Source organism: Hyaena hyaena, unplaced genomic scaffold (assembly GCF_003009895.1).
Source record: "Hyaena hyaena isolate Hyena2069 unplaced genomic scaffold, ASM300989v1 scaffold_121, whole genome shotgun sequence".
NCBI classification, from domain to species: Eukaryota; Metazoa; Chordata; class Mammalia; order Carnivora; family Hyaenidae; genus Hyaena; species Hyaena hyaena.
Window position 1 is genome coordinate 2,382,268 of NW_024080753.1, and position 12,899 is coordinate 2,395,166.

General features: G+C 55.1%; 1 protein-coding gene across 1 annotated transcript in view; it reads left to right on the forward strand.

Annotated features, from left to right (window-relative positions):
- SCN5A (sodium voltage-gated channel alpha subunit 5) overlaps positions 1-12,899 on the forward strand; it is a 73,052-nt gene that overhangs the window by 46,965 nt on the left and 13,188 nt on the right. Inside the window, exons 18-20 of the mRNA XM_039237226.1 lie at positions 1,585-1,705; positions 2,463-2,617; positions 10,468-10,641. Of these exons, the coding sequence (XP_039093157.1) occupies positions 1,585-1,705; positions 2,463-2,617; positions 10,468-10,641 (450 nt within the window). The remainder of the gene's footprint in view (positions 1-1,584; positions 1,706-2,462; positions 2,618-10,467; positions 10,642-12,899) is intronic.

A 12,899-nucleotide genomic window follows, 5' to 3' on the forward strand; every position in this document is an offset into this window, starting at 1 on the left:
CTGAGGCCGGCCGGGCTGCCGCCTGGAGCGGAGCCGGCCGTGAGGTCCTGGGGCGCGCCTGCCTCGGCCGGGGGCCCGCAGCGCTGGCCCGGGCGGTGGGGACCCGTGTGCCGAAGGGAGCGCGGGCAGCCGTGTCCTGGCAGGGAGGGACGCGGGGGGCCAGGGCTTCGGGGACATTCTGGAAGCAGCCGGCCCAGACCCCCGTGCAGGACGAACCCTACACCTGCGTGCGTCCACCCCTCCTCCCTCGGTTCCTTGCTCCGCGCCTGTCTGGCCAGTGTCGGTCCTGTGAGCGACCCCGGCCCAGGGAGCGTCAGGGGCCGGGGGCGCCCCCCGCACACCGGCCACCGCCGCGGCCCGAGGGGACCCCCGCCGTCGAGCTGGGTCCTGGCCACAGAAGGGTTCTAATTTGAAGTTGCTACCGACATTTAAAACCCATAGCTTTTATGTAAAACAAAAAACCAAAAACCGCACAAATCTGCATTTCTAAAATGCAGAAAAAAGTGGGAAAAAAGGGAAAAATCAGGGGAAGGAGAGCCGCCGTGCTGGAGAGGAGCTGCAAGCACCCCCGCCGCCCCACTTGCTTCCGTCACCTGCGTCTGCACCCCTGACCCCGCCACGCCCGCGCGGAAGGCGGAGGTGCGGCCGGAAGTGGGGTCAGGCCCGGCCCGAGCGCCGCTGCCCCCCCCAGGGTGCCGGTCACGCCCCCCCGCCCCCCGGGGCCTGACACGGGAGGGCACCCGGAGTCGCAGAGAGGGGCGGCGCGCTGACCCCTCGCTTCCTCGGAGGAGTGCGTGGCGCGCCGTCGAAGGCAGAGACGGGCTTCGGGTTAGAAGGACCCCCGGCGCCTCGCGCTCTGCGCCGCTGCGGTGTCCGAAAACGCCTCGGCCCCAGCCCTTCCCCGCGCAGCCTGGGGCCGGGGGGGCAAGGCCGGAGGGAGGGAAGAGAAGGCCTCCGAGGCCACCGAAGGCTCCCTTCTTGTGAGCGGCGCCTGCCGCCGCCAGGCCGTGGCCCGGTGTAGACCAGCCCCCGGAAGCAGATCTGCCATCCGGGGCGGCTGTTTCCTGAGGGCGCCCTCCGAGAAGCCGCGGGGAGCCCCGCCCGCCCCCAGGGCGAGGCCTGGCCTCCCGCGGCCCCCAGCGGAGCGCCGACGGCCGCCCGCACCCCCTACACCCCGCCCGCCGGAGCCCTGCGCGCCGCCCCGGCCGGGGTCGGGGCCGCGGAGCCCTGCGTGGCGGGGCACGGAAGTTTCCGGCATCGTCGTGCCCCCACTCCAGACCCCGTGCCAGCCGTCCTCGCCACGTGTGCCTGTGCTGCCGCCCGCGTCTGTTCTCTCGGCTGGATGCAGGGTCCCCAGGGTCCCCCTCCCCCACCCGGCTCCGCACAGGCCCGGGAACCCGGAGGTCCGTCCAGCCTCAGTTCAGCCTGCGGCAGCCTCAGGTGCCCCGGGTGTGCCATGGAAAGTAGTCTGGGCACCTCCCCTCAAGGCCACCACCCCCCCCCCCCGCAGCCCCAGACTCTGGGCTCCAGGCTGGAGGCTTCTACATGGCCCTCACCCACCCTGCCCCACACCCCTGCCCACAGCCCCCGGAGGACAGTTACTCGGAAGGGAGCACAGCAGACATGACCAACACTGCCGACCTCCTGGAGCAGATCCCCGAGCTGGGGGAGGATGTCAAGGACCCAGAGGACTGCTTCACTGAAGGTACTGCCCAGCGTGGCCCCTTCCCAGCCTCGCCCTGCACAGAGGGGCCGCACTACCGGCAGCACCGTGGGGCCCCGGGCCGTCTTGCACCCCACCCTGTCCCTGATGCTTGCCCTCGCTGCCCCATTCCTCATGACCCCAGGGCCCCTCCTCCTGCCCCGCACTTGCTTCACGGCAAGTCTGCCCACGGAGCGCTGGGCCAGCCGCCCGAGGACCAGCGACACTGCGCTGGTGGTGGCGGGGGCCCCATCCCCTGCACCTGTGTCCCCAGGTGGCACGGTGCCTGGCATGCAGTCAGCCCTCTGTCAATACCTGCGGGCGTGACATGGCCGTGTGGGTCGTCGGCATCTGTGCCTTTATGAATTGGTGGTATATTCGGAAGACTGGGGATGCAATGAGAGTTTGCCCTCCACCTGGCATGTCCTTTGGGGCTCTCGGTGAGGGGTCTGCCCTTCCCAAACCTGCAAACGTGGAGAAGGCCCAGGGACAGAGCACTCTAGAAGTTCTGGAATATTCCCCCAGATGAGCAGAGGAGAAGCAGGAGCCCATCCCAGCCGCAGCCTCCTCCCGCTGCGCCGCTCAGGCCTGCCAGGGCCTTCACCCATCACTGGGTGCCCCCTGCCGTCCGCCGCCCCAGCCCACCCTGTTCATTACCCCACATCATACCCGCCTTCTCTCAGTCACTCCTTCTGCCATCAGATGTGGGCATCCGCAGGCCCTGGCCTGGGCCTGACCCCTCCCCCTCCCGCCCCCTCAGGCTGTGTCCGGCGCTGTCCTTGCTGCACCGTGGACACCACGCAGGCCCCGGGGAAGGTGTGGTGGCGCCTGCGCAAGACGTGCTACCGCATCGTAGAGCACAGCTGGTTCGAGACGTTTATCATCTTCATGATCCTGCTCAGCAGTGGAGCGCTGGTACCCTCCCGGGGTGCGGGGCGCGGTGGGGGGGCAGAGAGGGAGGGGTGGGGGAGGGGAGGAGGGCCGGGAGGAAGCCTCCAGCTGGAGGCGAGGCCAGAAACTGGGGCAGAGCCTCAGCTGAAGATGTGCTTCCCCGGCCCCATGAGCAGCAGTTCGCTGGCAAACTCACAGCCCTGCGCACACAGAGCTCAGGGCCCAGACCCCCGTGTTCCACAGGAGGGGGCTCATTCTGCCCTCGGGTCACAGTACCCAGTACCCAGCTGGCAGAGGTCCCCGGTCACCAGCCTCCCAGCCCAAGCAGGGGTGACACACACCTGTGCACATAGCTCCGTCAGGCCCTTTCACGCAGCTGGCAATGCCGGCGGATAGGACACTGGTCGCTCTACTTACCTCACGAGTTCGAGGGCTGGAGGCTGGGCTCTGTAGTCCACACAGCATCACCTGGGATCCTGACAACAATCCTTTGTAAAAACACGAAGTAACTTGCCTCAGACCCCGCCACTCACAGCAGCAGACGTGGCATTTGAACTCAGGTCCTTTGTCTTGACCTTCACTTAGTTCCGAAGGCCTTTTCTAAGCTCTCCTTGTGTCTGGGCCTAAGAGCCATGGGGAGCGGCAAGAGGGAGAGGCCCCAACCCCGGCCTCCGTGGCTCAGAGTCTTGTTGGGGAAACCAGATTCAGTAGGTTTGAGATAGAGATCAGCTCAGGAGAGAGAACTGAACAAGAATGGAGAACATGACTGGGGGTCAGGGGACTGAAGCATTCAGGAAGATTCCCTGGAGACACAGGTGAGGTGGACGGTGGAGGACAAGGTTTGCTGAGACCAGGGAGGACGGAAAAGCCCTCCAGGGCCAGGCACCCGATTCTGATCTCTCAGTCCTTCTAGGAGGAGAGGGGACAGCTGGGGAGACGGATCTCAAAGATGCTGGTGAGCAGGGAGACAGGTGGTCAGGCAGGCAGACGGGATAGTAACTTGCCGGGCCAAGAGAGAAAGCACTTGACATTGTTGGGGAGGTGAGAACCCCGTGGATGAGCAGCTAACAGGGAATACTGTGAACTGCAGAGCAGGAGAGAAGGGCACTTTGACCCAAGGCTCTGTGCCTCCGCTCGGGAATGCCTCCTGTGGGGGCCAGCCGTGGGAGGCACTGCGGCCGTCCCTCCTAATCTCTGGGCCTCCCCCACTCTGATCGGCCCTCCCCTGTCCCCAAGTGGGCCCGGAGCCAGCCTTGCAGGCTGTAGGCTGTTTTACCACTGGCACTAGAGCCAGAGCTCTGTAGGCTTCAGAGAAGGATGATTTGACAATATGTTAACGAGTTTTGTTTTTAAACAGCCACAAACAAGGGCAGCCAGAGCCATGTAGTCTGGGCTGTGGAGGAAAAACTCAGCCTGGCAGAAGTGAGGAGGAGTTTTGGCAAGCAAATGGTGAATCTAATCAGGGTAGGCAGCCAAGCACGGTTTAAAAAAAACCACGTCGATGATATATTGAGAAAAAGAAGTCTGAGTGTGTTATTTAAAGTTATAAACTTGTTTAACAGAAAGCAAACTATATATCCCTTCCAAACTGTTGGAGGGAATTTTCTTTTAAAGAAAACAGAGCTCTTAGAGCAAAAGCTAGGAGAAAAAAGAAGGAACAAGAAAACATTAAACCAGGAAACAGAAAGTAATATGGCAGAGGCAAAATCAAAAATGTGTTTTAATAATAACAGTAATTGGATAAAATTCATCTTTTAAAAGGAAAGGACTCTGAATGGATTTTTTTAAATATTTATTTTGAGGGAGAGAACATGAGCAGGAAAGGGGCAGAGAATCCCAAGCAGGCTCCACGCTGTTAACACAGAGCCCTACCCGGAGCTCGATCTCATGAACGAGGAGCTCATGATCTGAGCCTAAATCAAGAGTCAGATGCTTAACCGACTGAGCCTCCCAGGTGCCCCTGAATGGATTCAAAACAAAAACAAAACCTTCAGCTATGTGCTTTTAAATGACAAACCAAAACGATGTCACTCAGATATTAAATGTAAAATAAGATATGTCAGGCAAATGCAAATACAAACAATGACAACAAAAAGTAGAGTGTCTTTGTTTGTTAATATTAAACAAGGTTGAATTCAACATAAGCTTAAAACAAAGCAAGCTATAATAAAAATAAAACTTTTATAAATATATTTTTGCTTGGGATTGCATAGCATTTATATGAAACAAAACCCGTCAGGAACAAAACCTAATAATAAAAATAATAACATTTAAATAGCACCCACTATGTGCCAGACTCTGTTGTAAGTATTTTACAAAGATTAATTCATTTCATTCTCACAATAACCCTAAGAGATAAGTACTGTTATTAAGCCTATTTGCAGAAAAGAAAACTGCTAGATATAGCAAAAATAGAAAGATTAAACAATAACAACAACAATCCTTAGAAGTGTAAAAGTCATTCTTAAACTTTAGATCAAACAGAAAAAGTTTGGTGGTAGGTTCATTGGTGTTCATTATATTAGTAAGTAAGCAAATAAGTACAGAGGCTACTCATGGACCAAAGATGACAGCGTGTTCTAAATCAAAGATTATGATTCAACCTCTTCTGTCCACTTGAGAGCTATAAAATAAGAAAGAAAATTAGAAGTAGAGGGAAAAAAAGCTGGCTGGGGGAATAAAAAACTAGAAAATGATAATATTGAGAGTACTGCTTGTGGGATGCAGCCAAAGCTGTAATAAGTGGAAAATTCATAGACTTAAACGCTTTTATTCTTACAAAGAAAGAATGTAAATTAATTATTTAACTCAAGAAATTACAAATATAACAACAAAACTATCTTAAGGAAACCAAGGAAATAATTAAATTTCAGAAACAAATTAATCAGAAAATAAATAATAAAACTGATATGAAATTCCAAAGCTGATTCCTTGAAAAATTAAAACAACAAAGTAGATAAACCACTAGCTAATCTGATCTCTCACATCTCAAAGCATGAATTCTTTTGCATTCTCAAGGAAGAAAAGAATTCCAATCCTATTTAAAATGTTCTAGTGTGGGGCACCTGGGGGCTCAATCTGTTGAGCATACAACTCTTGGTTTGGGCTCAGATCACGATCCCAGGGTCGTGGGATGAAGCCCTGTGTCAGGCTCCACACTGAACATAGAGTCTGCTTAAGATTCTCTCTCTCTCTCCCTCTGCCCCTCTCTCCTGCTTGTGTGCTCTATCTATAGAATAGAATAGAATAGAATAGAATAGAATAGAATAGAATAGAATAGAATAGAATAGAATAGAATAGAATAGAAAGAATAGAAGAAGAGAATAGAAGAAAATAGAAGAAAGTAGAGTAGAATAGGATAAAAATGTTTTAATGTATGAAGGAAATCTATACATCTTTTTTATGTAAGCTAAATGTTGATTTTTAAAACCAGTTTTCATACTCCATATTTATAAATAGTGATGCAAAAATCCTGAAATACTTGCAAATAAGATCCAGCAATATATTTTTTAAGTAATTAAGTTATAGTCAAGTATATTCTAAAATGGCAGAATGATGCCATACTAGGAAGTATATGTATATTAATAGGACAGAGATAAAAAACATACAGTTATCTCAATGAATGCCTGATTTTTAAAACTAGTAAGAATAGAAATAAAATATATTTCCTTAGTTTCGTGAAAAATTTATTCTCAAATTAACTGTTTTATCATCATTAGTAGTAAAGTACTCGAAACATTGTTATTAAAGCCAGAAGTAAGAAAAGGATGATTTAACTACTTTTTAGCTATTGTTCCAGTACTTAGTAATAATCTCGAAGCACTAGCCAGTGCAGTTAATCAAGAAAAGTAAACATACAAGATAAAAATTAGGAAATAGAAGAATTAGAGATGCCTGGGTGGCTAAGTTCAAAAACCTTCCAACTTCAGCTCAGGTCATGATTTCACAGTTTGTGAGTTTGAGCCCTGCAAAGAGGGGATACTCTTCCTCCCCTCTCTCTCTGTGACCCTGGCCTGCTTGTGCTCTCTCTCTCAAAATAAATAAATAAATAAACAAGAAAGAAAGAGAGAGGGAGAAAGAAAGAAAGAAAGAAAGAAAGAAAGAAAGAAAGAGAAAGAAAGAAACAGAAGAATTGGAATTAAGGTTGTCAAGTATAAAGTAAGTTAAAATAATAGAACTAAACGGAACTGAAGCATTGCTTGTAGATAATGATGCTAGAAAATTTTAAAACCTATTAAAAACAGTATATGGCCAGTTATAAAATAAATACACAAAGAATTGATGCTGTTGTCTTATTCTAACAGAAAGCATTTAGTCATAAGTAACATTTCTAGAATAGTCCCTATTTGTCAGACATTGTAAACACAAAATACATGGGGATAAATACGGCATGGGATGTATAGTGGGTACATGAAGAAAACTCTAAAACGTAGCTAAGCAGTGCAGAAGATGGACCAGATTCCATATTATATCCTAATGCAGTTAATAAATTAAGTGTAATAATGATAAATTTCCAACATTTTTCAGGGAATTGGACAAAAGATTGCTAAATTTTATCTTTTGAGAATTACTAAAAATGGCCAGGAAAATTCATATGATATTAATTCAGGAATAGACATCACGCAGAGCGATCCAATAGATTTGAGCAAGGACAATAGGGGCACATGTACCCCAATGTTCACAGCAGCACTCTCAGCAACAGCCAAATCACGGAAAGAGCCCAGTGTCCATCAGCTGACAAATGGATCAAGAAGATGTGGTTTATCTATACCGTGGAATACTCCATGGCAATGAGAAAGAATGACATCTGGCCAAGTGTAGCAACATGGATGGACCTTGAGGGTGTTATGCTGAGTGAAATAAGTCAGGCAGAGAAGGACAGATGCCATGTGTTTGCACGTATAGGAGGATTAGGAGGAACTTGACGGAGGACCAAGGGGGAGAAGAAGGGCGGAAATGGTGGGGAGAGGGAGGGAGGCAAACCATGAAGACTCTTGAATGCTGAGAACACACTGAGGGCAGATGGATGCGGGGGGGGAGGGGGGAGATGGGCATGGAGGAGGCACTTGTGGGGATGAGCAGTGGGTGTTATGTGGAAACCAACTTGACAACTATTTGAAAAAAAAAAAAGATTTAATCAAGGACAGAAATGTAGTTTATATGATAAAGTTGACTTCGAGTCTATGGATTTGAAATGTATACTTTTAATAAAGTGTAGCACTGACAGGCCACTCTGAAAAAAATATATCAAAATGGATATTTGCTCTTTACCAAAATATATTGGATTTTCTAAGTTATAATATAAAATAATGAAACCAGAAAGGTAAAAAGGAAAAATAAAACAAGAAAAGAAGGGGCATTTTTTCCCCTAGCCTTCGACTAAGTAAGGGCTTTCTTAACATGACACTGAAGGTTTTACCAGATGAAAATCATAATAAGTGATATAATTACATTAGATATAATAATAAATGAAAATGAAGTAGGAACTTCAGTACAGTAACCAAAGGAAACAAGTTTTTTTATAGGTTGAGGATTTTTTTTTTTTTGCTTTTTCAAGTTTTTATTTAAATTCCAGTTGGTGAACATACAGTGTAATATTAGTTTCAGGCATAGGATGTGGTGACTCACCACTTACATACGTGCTCATCACACGTGCCTTCCTCAGTCCCCGTCACCTGTTTCTCCCAACCCCCACCCGCCTCCCTCCAGCAACCCTCAGCTTGTTCCCTGTAGCTAAGAGTCTGTGGCCTGGTTTGCCCGCCGCCCCCCGCCCCGCTTCCCCTCTGTTTATGTGTTTTGTTTCTTAAATTCACAGATGAGTGAAATCATACATCTGTCTTTCTCTCACTGATTTCTTTCACTTAGCATAATACTTTCTAGTTCCATCCGTGCCATTGCAAATGGCACGGTGTCCTTCTCTTCGTGGCCGAGTCCTGTTCCCTGTGCAGATCAGCCACGCCTTCCTCATCTCTCCCTCGGCCGGTGTACAAACTAAACAGCAGTGAGAGGCACACAGCTGGGGCAACAAAGCGTAATGTCTCTGAATAAAGCCGACACTCAAGGAAAAAAAAATAGAAAAGGTGACCAGGCAGGGGGCACAGGAGCGCCGCACATGTCCAAGGAAACGGTGTCAGCGTTACCAGTAATAAAGTAAATGAAAATGTAAGAAAATACAGCTTTCATCCCTCAGGCTGGGAGGAGCGTCGGGAGAGATCCGGGCAGCGCCGGTGCAGGGGAGCAGAGCCAGCTGCCGGTGCTGGGGGGGTGCCCGTCGGGCCCCCCGGCTGGAGATCCTGGTCCCAGTCTGTACCGAAAGGACACCTTTGACCCGGCGCCCCAGTTCTAGAAATGTAGCCTCGACGGATATCAGACACGCTGTTCGCTGCAACGCCGTTTCCACTAGTGAGAAACGGGATGGCGAGCTGTGTCGCTACCGGGAACGTGGGCTCGGTAAGCGAGCGCACGTGCAAATAGTGACGTGTACGCAGCCTTGTCAAAGGGCGCTAGGTACGGCCTGTGTCCCTGGAGTCGGGAGACACACGGAAGATTGCTGAGTCGACAAAGAAGCTTAAGAGGAAAGTGTATCTTAGGAAACTGGGAGCTGTACACACACACACACACACACACACACACACACACACACACTTGAATGTTGGAGACAAGGGTCACCTGAACGTTAGCAGTGGTTACTGTAATGTCGTGAAATCAGACGTGACTCCTGTTCTTTTTTATGATTTCTAGATAATTTAATTTTTTTGTAGGAAGTACACATTTTTATAATCAGGGTAAAAAAAGAACAGCTGCCTTTTATCTGATCAGCTCCCAGAGTCCATTCTGGGACTGGAGTTTTCCTGTCGCCCTGTGTGCACTGACTGCGGGAGCCACACCGATGCCCGGGGAGCTCCAGGGGCTCCCTCGGGCCCCGCGGGCAGGCGGCCAGGCCCAGAGCTACAGGCCGAGGTGGCCCCCGGGGCCCCTGTGACGTGTTCAGTTGCCTAGACGGGGATCCTGAGGCCACACCGCGGGCGGGGACGGGTGGCCCCGGAGGCGCGAGTCCAGAGCGGGACAGGAGGTGCCAGGGGCCACCTGGGGGCCGGCGAGGGGCCCCCTGTCGTCCGGGAGGCTGGGCGGGGGCAGGGACGAGGGATGGAGAAAGACACCTTGCGGCGTGCTGGAAGCTCCGACTCCTGGATCCCGAGGGTGGCAGCGGCTTTGGGGTCCCCGGCTTCCTGGTGACAAACCACCTTCACTAGCGTGTGTTGGAAACTGGTCCAGATCAGCTCTCACTGGCCTTGGCGTGTGTACACTCACTGTTGTGGAGGGAGCCTGAATGGCCGTGATCTTTGGAAACTAGTGCCGCGTCCGTGAAAAGTAGGTGACCTTGTAAAGAGAGTACCAGCAAGTGGAAGGGAAACAACCAAAAGATGGTTTATGGTGTTTTCAGCAGAAGGCTGTCAGCTGAGCCCGCACACGCTCGCTCTCCGTGTTAACACGGGGTCCGCGCGTCTTAGAACCGAGCCTCGCTCCTCAGTGTGAAGGGGGAAGCGTTCTCACCCGACATGGTGCCTCACTGTCCACATGGCTCCTGAGATCCATGAGCACCCCCAGAGAGCACCCACCCCCCACCCCCCGGAGAGCACCCCCCCCCCGCGCAGAGCACCCACCCCTGCACCCCCCCACCCCCCGGAGAGCACCCTCCCCCGAGAGCACCCCCCGAGAGCTCGCTGGTCTTGCCCCGCGGATCTCGGGCGGCCCCTCCACCACTCGCGTCCCCTCCGCTCGCGCCCCCTCGGGCAGCGGCTGCGGTTCGACGCGCAGTCCCGCTGGGGCGGGGGGGGGACCGGCCGGGTCTGGACGTCCGGCGCCGTCCGCAGGCCTTCGAGGACATCTACCTGGAGGAGCGGAGGTCCGTCAAGGTCCTGCTGGAGTACGCGGACAAGATGTTCACCTACGTCTTCGTGCTGGAGATGCTGCTCAAGTGGGTGGCCTACGGCTTCAAGAGGTACTTCACCAACGCCTGGTGCTGGCTGGACTTCCTCATCGTGGACGTGAGTGCGGGGCCGCGGGGGCCGGGGGGGGGAGACGGGGGGCAGGGGGGCCCGGGGGCCGGGCGGGGCAGAATGAGGGCTGACGTGGGGGCCCCGGCCGGGCCCAGGAGCGGGCAGAGGGAAGGGGGCACAGGACAGACCCAGGCCCTGCCCCTGGGGTTCCCAGCCCGCGAGGAAGAGGAGCGTGGGGTGGCCGTCAGCACCGCAGTTGGGAGACAGAAGGGCAGGGCAGACCTAGGCTTCTGGGCGAGCCGAGACTCCCTAAGGGGGAGAGTGAGGGGCTCAGGGTGACCGGAGGTCGGGAGCAGACCAGCCTGTACCCTGGCCCCTGCGGCAGCCCAGAGCCTCTGCAGGTGCGCGGACGCTGCGGGAACAGAGGGGACGCGGCTGGCGGAGGATTCGGGGTGCGGGGCCCCCGCCGCCGGCTCAGGCAGAAGGGGCCCCTGGAGGAGGAGGACGGAGGGGCCCAGCCTCCTGCGGGAGGGCGGAAAGCACGAGCACCGGCGAAGGGGCTGTGGGTTGGCGCCCTGGACGGCTGGGTGGCCTCGGGCAGGAGCCCCGGGTCCGGGCGGGAGGGGGGGTGCGGCGGAGTCAGGGGCCCTGCCCCACAGCCTCCCAGGCCCCGGGACACTGCCGGTGCCGAGCAGGGCAGTGCAGGGCCCCCAGGCTCTGCAGTGTGTGAGGAGCCAGAGGGCAACTTGGCGCCCTGCAGGGCAGAGGGGACAGACGAAGCCCGGGGGGGGGGCGGGGGGGGGAGGTCAGGCGAGGGCGCCCCTCCCGGCGGCCGTGGTGCCCGCGGCACAGAAGGGCGGCGTCTGCGGCCTGGGAAGAGCTTTCCCAATGGCCTTAGGGGCTTGGCCTTAGGCTCCGCGCACCGGGGGTGTCCCTCCTGGGGTGCAGCCCCCACACCCCGCACCCCGCTCAGAGGCCAGAGGGAGGGGCGCAGCGTGATGGGGGGCCAAGGCGTGGGTGGCGGCGCCAGGAGAGCGTGGAGACCCAGACCCAGGGCCCCGGCCTCCGAGTCAGGCCGCTCTCCGTCCCCCGCGGTGGCCGAGAGGCGCTCATGTCGGGGTGAGGGGTGAGAGCGAGGATGACACAGAGGGGGGCGTCTAGCTGCCCTTACGGCCTGGGGACCTCGGAGCCCCCTCCCCCCAGAGCCTGTGCCGCGGGCCAGCCCCGGACCCTGGCGGCTGCGCCCTGAGCCCCCCGCCCAGCTACTCCTGCAGCTTCTGGGGAAGCCGGGCCTGCGGAGCCGCCCCCTCAAGGGAGGCAGGAGGGAGTTGGCCAAGACCCCCGCCCCCGCCGCCCCCGCCGCCCCCGCCGCGGGGAACTGGGAGCTGAGCGGCCGGAGACCCGGCCGCGGAGAAGGGAACTGAGGCCCACAGCAGAGAGGGGCGGCGGCCGGGAGCGGATGCTGGATCCCGCTTTCCTGATGCTGGCGGGGCGCCCCGGTCCTGCCCCCTCACTTCATGGGAAAGGCGGCCTTCAGGCATCAGGGGCTAAAGAAGGATATTTCCAGGATCAAGTCTTAGGTTTTTTCTTCAATAAATACTACCGAGTAGCTACTCTTGTAGGTTCTGGGGATCTTGGGGAACAAAATAGACTAAAACCTCCGCCTGCATGGACGAAGGCGGCTGCAAACAAACACAATACATAAGCCAGTTTTGTGCTCTGTCAGGAGGTGATGTGTACCCAGGAGAACAGGGAAGCGGAGAAGGAAAGGGGATTCGGAGGCCAGGACTCGGGCGGGCGGGCGGACGCCGCAACTTCTAACCGGCTGGCCCGCGTGGGCCCCTGGGGCGACCCTGGAGCAAATGTGACGAAGTCAGGGTTAGCCAGGCAGACCTCTGCAGAGCCCTCCAAGCAGAGGTTGGAGAGGCCCCGCAAAGGTCCTGGGGTGCGAGTGTGCCTGGCATAGTCAGGATGCTGCAAGGAGGCCAGAGTGGGTGGGAAGGGAGGCGGAGGGAAGCCCGGCTGCAAGGGGCAGGGGGGCTGCAGCCTCGGAAACCAGGGGCTTTGCAGCGCTCTGGGCAGAAGAGGGACCTGAAGCGACTGAGTTCCTAAGGGCACAGGGGGCGCGGGGCACACGCGGAGGCAGAGGAGAGTCAGGAGGCGCTGGCGGCCGTCCGGGGGAGAGGTGGCCGTGGCCCGGCGGGCGTGGTGGCGGTGGCAGTGGTGAGAAATATCTGGACTTCTGATGTAGTTTGAAGGCAGAGCCAACGGGAAATCCCGCCGGGCGGACGCAGGGCGGGAGAGAC